Below are 13,420 nucleotides of genomic sequence, written 5' to 3'. Positions count from 1 at the left end.
CCCTTGCAAATGCTAGCTCCAAAAAAACATCGGTCTTCGCAATCCATTCATCGGTCATCGAACCTTGACTAGAGCGGCCCGTGTACATCCACTCACGGTCATCCATCCTCTAACATATCACCAAGTAATATAAAAATCAATTACATCTACACGCTCCTATACTGTCTAATAGGTGAAGATAGGTCCTAATCCCATCCGAGGATGTGTAGATGGGGTTAGTTTCCATGCTCTACTCCTATCTAAGACAGAATTTCGGCAGCACCTCCTCGTTGTTCTCCAAATACATGTCCTGGCAGGGAGATTGTGTATCCAGAGAACAACAGGGAGATGCTGCTGAAACTCTATCTCGGATCCGAGTAGAGCATGGAAACTAACTCCATCTACACATCCTCCGGCTGTCCAAAAAATGTGGACAATTTGAAATAGATACAGTTATAGATATGCAAAGATCTGCATATTTCCAACCGTATCTCTTTTGAATGGGAGACGCCTAGCTAGGTTACGTGATATACGAACATGATATGGAAAGAGAGGTGTAGGATGCCTCACCTTGCTGTCCTGCAAAGTGACGAGTCGAGGACGGTGGGGAATGATCCTTGCAATAGCCTCTCCTGCAACAAATGAACATAATAGTGTCAATTGTAAATGAAGATCCTCATGGTAATGAAACAGTTAAGCAAGATAGTTCAATTACATTGGCATGAAACTAGTGGTGTTTATATCTGCTTGAATTTAAAATAACAAGAGCCAACAAAATGAAGATCCTCATGGTAATGACTCAATCACATCACGACCATTTAGGACCATAGGCCACAGTAACATGACACTTTAACAATCTAACACTCCATAAATTTTGTTCCACAAGCAAACAATAGATCTTTAGAATAAATGTCACTACCATTATTTACACCTTCCAGTATAAAAATTTAGCAAAAGCCATCCACAGCAACTCTCCTGGAGTATTGTAGGCCAACTATGTTGAAGCAACAGTTGAACAAAGTATATGAAATAATAAGTTCATCAAGAATAAAATTTTAACCATCACTGTCCACTCACATGTCAATCATTAGTCTCTGGATGGAATTGACTGGAACCGTCATTTGTAGTTCAGGCTGCCGAAACAATATGATTTCAGCGATTCGTCCTAATTCTAGAATTCGAGATGAGTCCTAGATGTTCTAAAAAACCAAAGAAAATACTACAAGCGAATCAAATGAATCAAACGAAATGAAATGTACGTACTAAAGGAAATGGTTGGATCGATCGGTTAGACAGAAACAGATGGACATCATGGATGCATGCTATGATGTCAATTGTCGACTAAATGATGGTGTGTATATTAATTCAACTCAATTAAGTTGATCATCACACGCTCATACAGACATCCATCCTGTGCTGTACATCCGTTTAGCGCTAGGTGAGATGACATCACAACAACTCTTTTGCAACAAGCAATGCAAGCATTAAGACATCGAGTATTACAGCGACAGGTTCCTTGCCCTTGCTATTGGCGGCGGCGGGGTTCCTCCTCCACCTCCACCTCCCCTAAGCCTCGGTGGTCCTACGGTGAACTGTGGAGATGGCCGGCGATTTGAGCACGCTGTGCTCCTCCTCGAGGACTGCAAACAAGGAGGACGCAGGACTAGAAATCCCAACCCAATGCGGATCGAAGTACTAGCCTACCACAGCCAGTTGCAGCGGATCGAGCACAAATCGGTGCCGTAGCTTCACTCACCGGCAGCGGAGGAAGGCTTGGGCGCGGCCGTGACGACGCAGGCAGTGGAGGAAGGCTTGGGTGTGAGCGTGACAACACAGACCGAGGCGGCGGAGGAAGGCTTGGGCATGGGCGTGGACGAGGCGGCGGCGGAAGGCTTGGGCGCGGGCGTGACTGAGGCAGAGGAGGAGCAGGCGGAGGAGACCGCGGAGACGATGGAGGGCGGCGCGGGGAGGGCACGGCGTGCGGTCCTCCTGGGCTTGCTCCGGGTCGGGGACTCAGTGACAAGGAGGAGGTTGGTGACGTCGCCCGGCGGCGCCTCTGCCGCCGATGTGTAGATGTGGTGTGCGGTGTGGTGTGGGCGGGCGGCGGGGCTGGTGTGCGGTGTGGTGTGGGCGGCGTGTGTGCGGCCGGGTGGGTGTTGGGTGGTTACAAAGGGGGTTTGCCGAGTGCCCGTGATCTAGCACTCGGCAAACACCCGCTATTTTGTGGGGTCGTGAACGGGTTTGCCGAGTGCCCCAGATCTAGCACTCGGCAAATCCCGTTTTTTTTTCATTTTCAATAACTGAACTGCTCGGTGGGGCCGTGAAGGGGTTTGCCGAGTGTCCCAGGTATGACACTCAGCAAAATTGAGATTTGCCGAGTGCCATATATCGGGCACTCGGCAAACTGATTTGATTTTTCCATATGCTATTCATTATTTTATTTTATTATTTTTGTGTAATGTATTTTTTATTTCCTATGGTTACTGGACTGGATATTTAAAGCATCACATACATCAGAAATCCATCAAGATTTATATTACAAATGTTACAATAATGTATATGTCGTTACAGTAAAAATGTATATACTACGATAGAAGTTTCGTCATCTCTAAATCTATACTACTCTTATCCTTGGCTTGATCAATCCTAAAAGATACTCTTTTACTCAAAACATCATCCATGGCGAAGGATGCATGCTATGTCTTGTAGTTCTTTGATCTCGAAGTCTAATAGCTTTTGGGGTTTTAAGTTTCTCACGCTATCGTTGAAGCAAGATGACATCAACATGCACAAGTGTTAGACAAAACAGTAGTGTGTTTTATTGAATTAACCGATATACATAAAATGAGAAACATACACACCATTTTATTTCCTTCCATTGTGCTCTCGTTGAGGTACTAATGCATTGCCCACATCACGTAGAACCCGCATTTGTTGTTGGCTATTAACTATTCTAGGGGTATGTGTTTCCATATAATGAGCCTCGAAATGGTTCTTCCCGTGCCCGTTTATATTTTTCTTGACTCAGCGTGACACTATAAAGTGTGAAAGGCTGTGAAATTAGAATGTGCTATGTGATTAGGAAATTATATGTTACTAGCTTCACTTACTTACTTAGCACCATGAGTAGGTCAATGATCCGAGAAAGTTCTCTTCGAGTCGCACACCTGGACATGTGATTGTGCAAGTTTGATATCTACGAGGACGTATTGGAAACTGCACTCACAACCTTCCAATGCTAATCAGGCATAGTTAACAAATAACCTTCAAAAAAATAAGAAGCACCTAGCTAGGCCCATATATCGGGCACTCGGCAAACTTATTATTTCATGCAATACCACATCTTAACATGTTGTATGTACCTACCAAATGGATCCAGAAATATATCAATTCTTAACATGGAGTACCACATGTTGTATGTGGAGAGTAGAAAAAGTTTCAAGGTCAGGAGTGAAAAAAACTTATTATTTCATGCAATACCACATCTTAACATGTTGTATGTACCTACCAAATGGATCCAGAAATATATCAATTCTTAACATGGAGTACCACATGTTGTATGTGGAGAGTAGAAAAAGTTTCAAGGTCAGGAGTGAAAAAAAACTTATTATTTCATGCCGTTGTAGCTAAAATTCAATGTATAACAATTAAAATTCTATAATTGCACTTAACAAATTAAAATTATCGAACGGATCCAAAATTTTACCAAAATTACACATGGATCAATCTATGTTCTCTATTGCCTATACAAAAAGTTCTGAAGTCAAACCCCAGTTCGACCGTCACTTTGAATCCAAATCTTACCGGATCATTCTCTACGCTACGAATCTTCTTCTAAGATACTTCGGATTGTAAATATCGTACGTGACAGATTATCCGAAACCTTCTCAATTTTTTACCATAGCCTCCACGTATGATATCATGAGACTTTGATAAATCTCATGTTTTTCAGACTTCATTTGCTTTTTTTAGAATTTAAAAATCATTCAGCCACACGTTCGTGGTCAGGTTTTGTGAACACGATGTTCAAACATTCTTTTCATTTCTTGGGCAAGGCCTCAAAATGGACTCAATAACATGAATAAAAATTTTCCACTCATTTTATTCCATTATTTGAATCACTTGCAGTTCAAATTTGACTTATACCAAAAAATTCCTCTAAACGCAATAAATTAATTAAATATATCAAACGGATTCAGAAATATACCAAATTTTAACATGTAGTAACACATGTTGTATGTGGGTGGTAGAAAAAGTTTGGAGGGCAAGAGAGGAAAATAAGTTTTGTATTTGCCGAGTGTTGGGGAAAAACACTCGGCAAACTTATAATTTTACCGAGTGCCGGATGAAAACACTCGGCAAACTGATTATTTTGCCGAGTGCTTTGTCAAAACACTCAGCAAAGTTGCATTTTTGCTAACGCCCGGCACGCCGTCAGACAGCCGTCATACATGCCGGTCACGTGATACGATTTTGCCGAGTGTTAATTTATTGCCGAGTGGGGTATTGTATGTTGCCGAGTGTCTTATATTCTACACTCGGTAAATATTGTTTTTTACCGAGTGTAATATGTATGCCGAGTGTCTTATGTCCTGCACTCGGCAAATTAGCTCTTTGCCGAGTGCCCGATTAATTGCACTCGGCAAATAAGTAAACACTCGGCATATTTACTGTTTCCTATAGTGGCGCTGTTCATCTTGTAGGCATGCATACACCAAGGTTGAGCGTTGGCAGATAAAATATGGGTGGTTGCGAGGTTCCGAGGTTCAGGGACCATACGAATGATGAGTAAAATATAGACCCACAAGCCTAGCAACATTGAAAAACACAAGCTAAAAGGCAATGGAACATGCATTTTCCTGGTTTTATTTTAAATCTACGGATGAGAAAAAGATAGAGGGGATGGGCACACATGCTGGCCGGCCCGATGGAGTATAAATATGCAAATAGGATTCAGGACGGCGGCGGCGGCTGTACTTCCTCTTTAATCTCGACCACGGTATGTTCATCTTCCGAGCCCTGATTTGAAAATTTAAGCAACGTGGCTCAGTAATGGAATAGTACTTGGAGAAAAGGAAAAGATGTCAAAGAAATCATGAAAGAGATCCAGTTGTAGACAGTGTGACTTATATACGTGCCTGCTCCTCGATGGGAATCGGATTGTGAAAGGTAGAAGGGGCAGCTTCATGTGCTCGTTCCTTATCCCAAGCACAAAACGAGCAACGTCTGGACCATCCAACTTATGTACCTGAAAATCTACATGATATACAGATCGTATTACATACAACCCAGCAGTAAATATAAATATATATATATATATATATATATATATATATATACACTACCCTGGCTATAAAATAACTTATTATGTATCCACTTTGAGTTACGATAATTACTATGTTAATTTACGAGATTATAGTAACTCCATACTAAATGATTTACTATAACGTTACGGTAAATATCCCATGTGTTATAGTAACCAAACTATCGTAAATATGTATTGATATTATCGTAAATTAGTATATAAAATTATCGTAAATGGAGGTGGCTACAGAATAACTTATTTTGTAGCTGGCTACTGAATATACTCTCCCTATATATACAAAATAAGTTATTCTGTAGCCACCTCCATTTACGATAATTTTATATATTAATTTACGATAATGTTAATATATATTTACGATAGTGGGGTTACTATAACACATGGGATATTTACTGTAATGTTATAGTAAATCACTTAGTAAGGAGTTACTATAATCTCGTAAATTAACATAGTAATTATCGTAACTCAAAGTGGCTACAGAATAAGTTATTTTTGTAGCCAGCTACATGATAGTAGTTATATATATATATATACACATGCCAAAAACTGGAGGAAAATTATGAACTGCTTGAGATTAAGACATGTACCGGAAAAGGCGGTCTTGTTCTGGCCACTTTGTTTAGGACTAGTACGCTCACCGTCATGCGCTTTGACGACTGTAATATAGTGCTGGGAAGTTGAGAAACTTAGCAACATCAGGACTTGAAGTCAGGTAAAACTTGACACCATCTATCAGCCTTGACGTGGTTAAAAAGCCCATACGATATATCTGTAGCACCTCGGAAAAAGAAAATTCAAAGAATTAAAGTAGCCTACAAGATCTAAACATACAAGTTCATCATGTACTACTGCTTATTGATCTTCCTGGGTCGTCTTTTTTTTTTTTTGGTAGTGACATCGGTCCATCTTCAAGCTTCACCCCATCGATAGTCGAAGGTTACTAACATATTCATAACTGGAGACGTGCTCTTTGCCGAGTGCCTGGGGCACTCGGCAAATGCGCTATTGCACTCGGCAAAGGCTTTGCCGAGTGCCACACTCGGCAAAGAGCAAACGGCAAAGCCGCATCCGGCGAAGGGTTCTTTGCCGAGTTTTGTCGGGCACTCGGCAAAGGCTTTGCCGAGTGCCAGGACGGCACTCGGCAAAAAAAATTGGCCGTCAGCCGTTGACGGCGTCTTTGCCGAGTGCCGGGTCAGGAAGGCACTCGGCAAAGCTTTTCCTTTTTTTTTTGAAAAATCCTTTGCCGAGTGCCTTCCTGACCCAGCACTCGGCAAAGAAAAAAATATTTTTTTTGAAAAATCCTTTGCCAAGTGCCTAGCTGAGACGGCACTCGGCAAAGAAAAAATATTTTTTTTGGAAAATTCTTTGCCGAGTGCCAGAGTCCTGGCACTCGGCAAAGCTGGGAAACACATGGTACTGTACACAGCTTTGCCGAGTGCCAGCCAGGGTACTGGCACTCGGCAAAGAGACCTGGTAGCGCATTTTTTGGCAGCTTTGCCGAGTGCCAGGGCAAAAGGCACTCGGCAAAGGTTCTTTGCCGAGTGTTACACTCGGCAAAGTGACCAAAAATTTTTGTTTTTTTTTGTTTTTTACTTTCGATCACTGCAAACACAACATATGGCATATATATCACATCCATCACATATATACCACATCCAGCACCTTATATGTCACAATCCATCACACATACCACATGAATCACATCCGTTCACCACATGTCACAGTAATTCCATCCATTATTCGACAGGATTCCACATCATTCAACAAGTAGTTCAAATCCATCACCACATGTCACAATAACACATGCATGACAACAACATTGTCTCGGACAGAAATCCATTGCGAAGAGAACAAGACATGAAACTACAAGCGCTACTCACTGAAGCGGCCCTTGATGTGGCCATCCTGCTGACGACGGGGAAGGAAACATCTGGTTGTTCGGAGTGCCCTGAGCTGGGTTGTTCGAACCCACCGACTGAGAGGTTATTTATACCTAGGGTGGCGGTGGAGTCAGGCTAGTGGGGCAGTGGCGAGTCGGTGCAGTGGCGAAGCGAGGCTGTGCAGGCAGGACCGCAACACCGACGAAGACGATCGGGGTCGCCTAGGTACTACGGGTCCCCTCCGATAGGTCCTGCTTTGCAAAACAAGAAACACAACACTATAAGTTGAAAATTTCGGCAGAACCTCCCCTGTACAGGGAGGTTTCCAAAACCTGCAAAAAATAACGCCACGAAGGCCGACATTCACAAGGGCACGAAGGCCGACATTCATGACATTCACAACGGCACGAAGGCCGACATTCACGGCACGAAGGCCGACATTCACAAGGGCACGAAGGCCGACATTCACAACGGCATGAAGGCCGACATTCACGGCACGAAGGCCGACATTCACAAAGGGACGGTGCATATACCTTGGGCGGTGGCGGGACGTGCACGCGCAGAAGAAGACACCGAGAACTCCTCCTCCTTCTCCTTCTCTTTCCCTTCCTCCTTCTTCCTCCTTCCTCCTCTCCTTCTTCCCCTTCTTCTCTTCTTTTCCTCTTCTTCTCCTTCCTCCTTCTCCCCTTCTCCTTCCTCCTACTTCACCTCTGCCTCCTCCCCTCCAAGAACTGACGGCGAGGGGGGGGCTGGGTGCGGCCCCCACGGGGAGGGGAGGTGAAGGCGGCCCTCCCTCTCCTTCTCCGACGGCAGTGGGCCGCCGGCGTTCAGCGGCGCCGGCGGGGGCACGGGTGGGGCGCGGAGGGGAGGGGAGGGGAGGAGAGGCGGGCGCGCGGGTGGGGCGGGCAGGCTGGAGCGGCGGGGTCGGTGGCCGCCGGCGCGGCGCGGGCCCGTAGCAGCGGGCGGTGGGGCTGGGGGCGGGCGCGGGCGGCGGTGCTGGGGGCGGCAGGGAGGGGACGCGGCGCGGGGATGGGGGGCGCGGGGTCACCGGCGGTGGTGGGGCTCGCCGGCGGGGGGCGGCCGGGGCGGCGGCGGCAGCGGGCCACAGAGACGGGTGCGGGGGCGCGCGCGCGTGTGTGGCCGATGGGGCTTCGGGGTGGGCCTGCCGAAGGAAATGCCCTTTCCTTTGCCGAGTGCCCGCGAACTGGCACTCGGCAAAGGATTTTTAATTTTTTTTCCAAATATCTTTGCCGAGTGCCGTACATATGGCGCTTGGCAAAGAGTTTTCTTTTTTTTAAAAAAAAGAAACAATCGTCCACATGTGACAACGTGCGCGAAATGTTCTCAAATTTTTACCATAGCCTCCACATGTGATGTAAAGACGCGTCACCAAGTTTCATGATTTTCGAACTTCGTTTGCATTTTATATAATTAAAAAACATTTCACCCGCAATTTTGTCGCCATGTTTCGTGCGTGAGATGTTTGAAACTTTCGGCGTGCTCCTGGAAACGGCCTCAAAATACAATAAGTAACGCGAATATCATTTTTCCACTCGTCGAATTCCATGATTCGATGCACCTGCAGTTCAAACTTACATTTCCCGGGAAAATGCAATTAAATGAAATAAATTAAGGATATATAGCAAAAAGATCGAGAAATGTGCCAAATTTGAGGATGTACTTCAACTTAATGTGTAAGGCACTATGTGAAAAACGGTTTGTAGCAACGGGATAATTTTTTTTTAGGGGCGGCTGGTGATGGAGCCGCCCCTACAGTGGCGTGCTCGAGAGCCCAGAAATCAGCCGCCCCTACAAATAGAACAACAAGGGCGGCTGGTAATACGAGCCGCCCCTACAAATAGATCGGATTTGTAGGGGCAGCTCACTCACCAGCCGCGCTCGGTATTACTATTTATAGGGGCGGCTCAATAACCGCCCGCCCGGCCCGTGCTGGCCTGGTGGCTTCGCTCTAGCGTCCCCGCGACCACCGACCAGGCTTCGGCGGCAGGCGTCTACTGCGGCTAGGCTTCCCGGTTGCTCCGCGCCAAGGCGCCTCGGTGCCCTGAGGCTCCGTGCCCTTCCGGCCCGTGGCCTTGCGCCGCCCGTTCACCCGGTGGCCTCAAAAATATCTCTATCTGCGGACCGCCCCGGCCTCCACCCTCAGACCTAGGTATTCATACTCCTCTTGGCTCCTCTCATCTTCCCCTTCTGTTCTTCCTCTCTAATCTCTCTAATCCCTTGTCTCTGCAAAATCAGATCCAGAACATTGGTGCACTCCGTCATCTCCATCGAAGCTTTGGGGGCCATCCTGCACCTAGAATCTTTGACGACTGTCAGTCGTTGCTGCACTTCGTAACAGGTACTTCCCAGTGTATTTCCCCTCTAATATTTATGCGATTTGAGCCACAGATTCGTTCCCCATACTTCCAGTTTCATTTTCTTCGTTTTTTTTCATTTGGTTCACAGATTCATTTTTGCAAACTAGAAGAAGGGTATCGTAGTACAGGTTGGGGTGGGGAATGGTTCTTTCAATGGTTAAGCCTTCACGTACCACCAGGCACAACCCAATCAGAAAGTTTGTGCTAGCGGAAATATGCACAAGATATTTAGTCTGTATTAGAGAAACATTTTTTTATGAAATAAGATGGACCGCTGATATCCTGTAGTTTTTAATCCATGAACTAGGACTGCAGATATATATCCTCATCTGAGAATATTAATTTTAACATGGATTGATGTTATTCATGCTTTTTTATTCCACACATAAGACCAACTAAATAAGAGCTGACTTTTCATGTTCCTATAGATGGACAACCCTTCAGATTTTCATAGGAAATTGGCTTTTATGGTTGCATCTATGGTGGCATATTGGGCAGATCTGGCAGCTGTCTGAGCAACCCCCTCCGGCCATCGGATTCTGGGACGACGGCTCCTTCCACCACAGCAATCAAGAACACGGCTCCTCTCCTACAGCTCCACTTCTTTGTGTGACTGTCTGACCGGTGGGCTTCCCCCATTTTTGCTTTTGCTAGACTAGCTGATGTGATGTGCTCAGACCTGGTCCTTTGTTTGATGCATGTTTATCTGAGGATGATAAAGTAAAGAAGCAAGGATGGAGATCATGACAGAAGGGACCAGAGGTGATTGTTCCCTGAACTCATATCCCTTCAGTAGCAAGTTGTTATTTTAGTGGAATGCTTATTTCTGATTTTTTATTTTCCTATCATGCTTGCCATAGCTTAGTGGAGCTTTATGTCCTTTGAAATTTCATCAGCACCCGAGACTGACATGTCTGAGTGGCTATGTACAAGAGCTTGAGTTACCAAGGTGTTGTTTTTAGATCATTAGATGCTGTCTCTGGAAAATTTGGGTCACTAGTTGGCAACTTGGCATTATTAAGTTTCTTTCATCAGAAAGTAATACTTCTATTTTAAAGCTATCCTGTTAAGTGTTCTTTGTGTCCACTGTACAGAGCTGATGCACTAAAGATGGAAGAGTGGGCACGTTCCCAGAATGGTAGTTCCTTAGTTGTTTTTTCTTCCAGAGATGGAGAAATTGAGGCCATTCTGAAAGACATATCAGAAAGGGCCAAGGGTAAGGGAAACTTCAGCTACAGCTGATTCTTTGCAGTTGGCTTGTTCCGTTTGCTTGAGCTTGCAAATGCAACGGAGCCAACAGTACTAGACAAGGTTGTTCCTGCCATTGTTAATTTGTTTTTGCATTTCTTGTCCTGTGGTCGAGTTTTTTTTGTTTTTTCATTTATTGTTAGTTGTGTGTGCTCTCAATTATGCTTCCTATTTCACCTATAGTTTTATTTCCTAAAACTTTTATAGAAAGGACCTGTTTTTGCCTATTGTTTTTTTTTCTTAAAGAACACACAATTTAGTCTAAATCAGATCAGTGGCTGAAACCGAATGTAATATTCAGTGTTCACAACTGTTTTAGGATCTATGAGTGTTTCTTGCCAGACAGCATAGAACAACTTATAACTTGAATTAATTTGTGACATCTTGTTGTCGTTGCATAGCTTTCACTTGTACACTGGCCTGCTCAATATTGTTCTCCCATGATTGAGATTGCAAATATATTAACCATTTATACCATGTGATTACCAGTTTGAAATTGAACTGAGTTTTATGGTGTTTCTAGCATTGGCAACAGATACTGACTTCATTTCTTCATTGATAGCTTTGCACTGCGCTAAATGTCAGTAAAAGAAGTGTGGATAGGGACCTTGATGTTTACCGTAACATACTCTCAAAGTTGGTTCAAGCCAAGGAACTTCTCAAGGAATACGTGGATAGGTAATGCCATATCCCAGGAGCACGTTATTTTTTGTCACCATTACTGCCATTTAAGTTTATAAATGCATTCAGCATATGATTCTCTGCTAAGCAATTTGAGAGGTTTCTATTTGAATTAAATGCTTCAAATACATGACTTCATCAGTAAATGTTACCCTTTTGGCCACTTAAATCACTCCTCTTTGTAGTAAGGCCTGTCAATTGCTTGGTTTCCATGGTCCACCCCTTTGTATTGTCCAGTCATTCCAGTGAAGTAAAACTTGTCCAACATAACTATATTGACAGGGAAAAGAAGAAGAGAGAAGAAAGATCAGAAACCCCAAAGCCGAACGAAGCTGTCACAAAATTTGATGGAAACCTTTATTCCATGAGGCATTAGATCAGCCCTTTGCAGAGGAGAGTTTCCCAGGATAACAGAATTAACTTGTCCAACATAACTATATTGACAGAATTAGTTTTGTGCATTCCAGATATGGCTTCTCAACTTATCATCATCGGTTATGCTTCTATTTTTCCTCTGATTATTATTACCTTTGCTGATAACCAGGGAGGAAGCCTCTGCAAGGTCTCCAGCTTGAGTTTGAGGCCAAGTCGGCTCATGATGGTGCATGGTATGAATACATATGTATCTCATACTACTTTTGTTGTTCCCTCTTTACAGTGATGTATTATTGTAATTTATACCTAGGTAAAGATGCATTCACTTGCTGAGTGATTAGGCTAGTTAGTAGATTTAACTTTACTATCATCCATGTTGCATAACTTGAGGAGGCTGCCCAAAGGCCAAAGTTAAAAAATATCTGGGAGTAACTAGGTGGTCCCTCAAGGAAAGAAAAGGTTTTTTTTCTGAAAGCATTGGAGGAACTTATATACTTATAAGCACTTTCGTTGGCAGTGGCGGAAGTGGTCTCTGCTCTATGTCCTTGACTCCAAACTAAAACAATTTTAACATGCGTGGCAATCTTATATGTTGCAGGTATGATGTTGGTGCCTTTCTATCACATAGGTGGTTGAAATCATGCGACCTGGTAATGAACTTGGACTTTCATTTTTGTTTTGTGTGCTTGTGCTGAAGGTGTTTCTTAACTCTAGCATGGCAGAAAGGAAGTGAATGTGGAGCTGAAGAAGGAAGCTGAATTTTTTGGGGACATTGTTTCTGTGCCCTACCTAGACAACTACGATCTTGTTGTTATGAAGACTCTTGCAATATGCGAGTATGTGGACTTGGCATATGATTCTTTGCATTGTTGTTTAGCTGTTGACATCTTTAGCTATCTAGGCAGCATGATAGCATTTTATGGTCAGTCGGACCAATACTCATGTTGTAGAGTTCCTCATCTAACAAGTCAGCACTAAGTAATATGTTCATTGTAGTCGGACCAATACTCATGTTGTAGAGATTTGAGTTTCAGTACAATCGCAGAAGAAGATTAGTCATGATGGAGTTGTGCATGAAAAATATATGTTCTGGTCGAATTTGAATTGTAAATTTAATTTTTTTTTGCGAAAAAATGATTTGTAGGGGCGGTTGGTACTGTAGCCGCCCCTACAAATCGATTTGTAAGGGCGGCTGGTGTTCCCAGACCGCCCTTATAAATTGATTTGTAAGGGCGGCTACAGTACCAACCGCCCCTACAAATCGATTTGTAGGGGCGGCTGGTAATACCAGCCGCCTCTAAAAATCGATTTGTAGGGGCGGTCTGGGAACCGCCTCTACAAATACATGATTTGTAGCCACCCTTTCATAGGGGCGGCTGGCAAAACCGTCTCTACAAACGGTTACCAGCCGCCCCTAAAAACGTTTTTCTACATAGTGAGGGTTGAAGAAAAAGTTTGGAGACAAAACACAAAAAAATTATACTTTGCCGAGTGCCTAACGGGGGGCACTCGGCAAAGGTGACGGCAAGTACCCCGTCAGCTCTTTGCCGAGGGTC

General features: G+C 44.0%; 1 protein-coding gene across 9 annotated transcripts; it reads left to right on the top strand.

Annotated features, from left to right (window-relative positions):
• Nucleotides 1–9,129: 9,129 nt before the first annotated feature.
• LOC136481468 (uncharacterized) lies at nt 9,130–12,945 on the top strand. Of its 9 annotated transcripts, none has more exons than XM_066478806.1 (9): nt 9,133–9,352; nt 9,439–9,541; nt 10,059–10,184; nt 10,282–10,322; nt 10,655–10,871; nt 11,371–11,486; nt 12,034–12,097; nt 12,463–12,514; nt 12,579–12,945. In XM_066478806.1, the coding sequence occupies exons 6-9, from the start codon at nt 11,387–11,389 to the stop codon at nt 12,840–12,842; spliced, it is 480 nt and encodes a 159-aa protein (XP_066334903.1). In that variant the 5' UTR covers nt 9,133–9,352; nt 9,439–9,541; nt 10,059–10,184; nt 10,282–10,322; nt 10,655–10,871; nt 11,371–11,386; the 3' UTR covers nt 12,843–12,945. The 9 variants fall into 9 exon arrangements, 8 of the variants coding, with proteins under 8 accessions (XP_066334906.1, XP_066334904.1, XP_066334905.1 ...); XM_066478805.1 differs by having other exon boundaries at nt 9,989–10,184; XM_066478809.1 differs by lacking the exon at nt 10,655–10,871 and having other exon boundaries at nt 9,130–9,352; nt 9,989–10,184.
• Nucleotides 12,946–13,420: the final 475 nt, after the last annotated feature.

This window comes from Miscanthus floridulus, chromosome 9 (genome assembly GCF_019320115.1).
Source record: "Miscanthus floridulus cultivar M001 chromosome 9, ASM1932011v1, whole genome shotgun sequence".
In the NCBI taxonomy this organism is placed as follows: Eukaryota; Viridiplantae; Streptophyta; class Magnoliopsida; order Poales; family Poaceae; genus Miscanthus; species Miscanthus floridulus.
This window is presented reverse-complemented; position numbering and strand designations above follow the sequence as displayed.

Excerpts from the sequence above, each read along its gene's own strand:
- LOC136481468 (XM_066478809.1), top strand. The coding sequence starts at position 11,387 with ATGTCAGTAAAAGAAGTGTGGATAGGGACCTTGATGTTTACCGTAACA. Across the intron at positions 11,487-12,033 it reads CTCAAGGAATACGTGGATAG|GGAGGAAGCCTCTGCAAGGT; the intron begins GTAATGCCATAT and ends GCTGATAACCAG. Across the intron at positions 12,515-12,578 it reads GGTTGAAATCATGCGACCTG|CATGGCAGAAAGGAAGTGAA; the intron begins GTAATGAACTTG and ends TCTTAACTCTAG.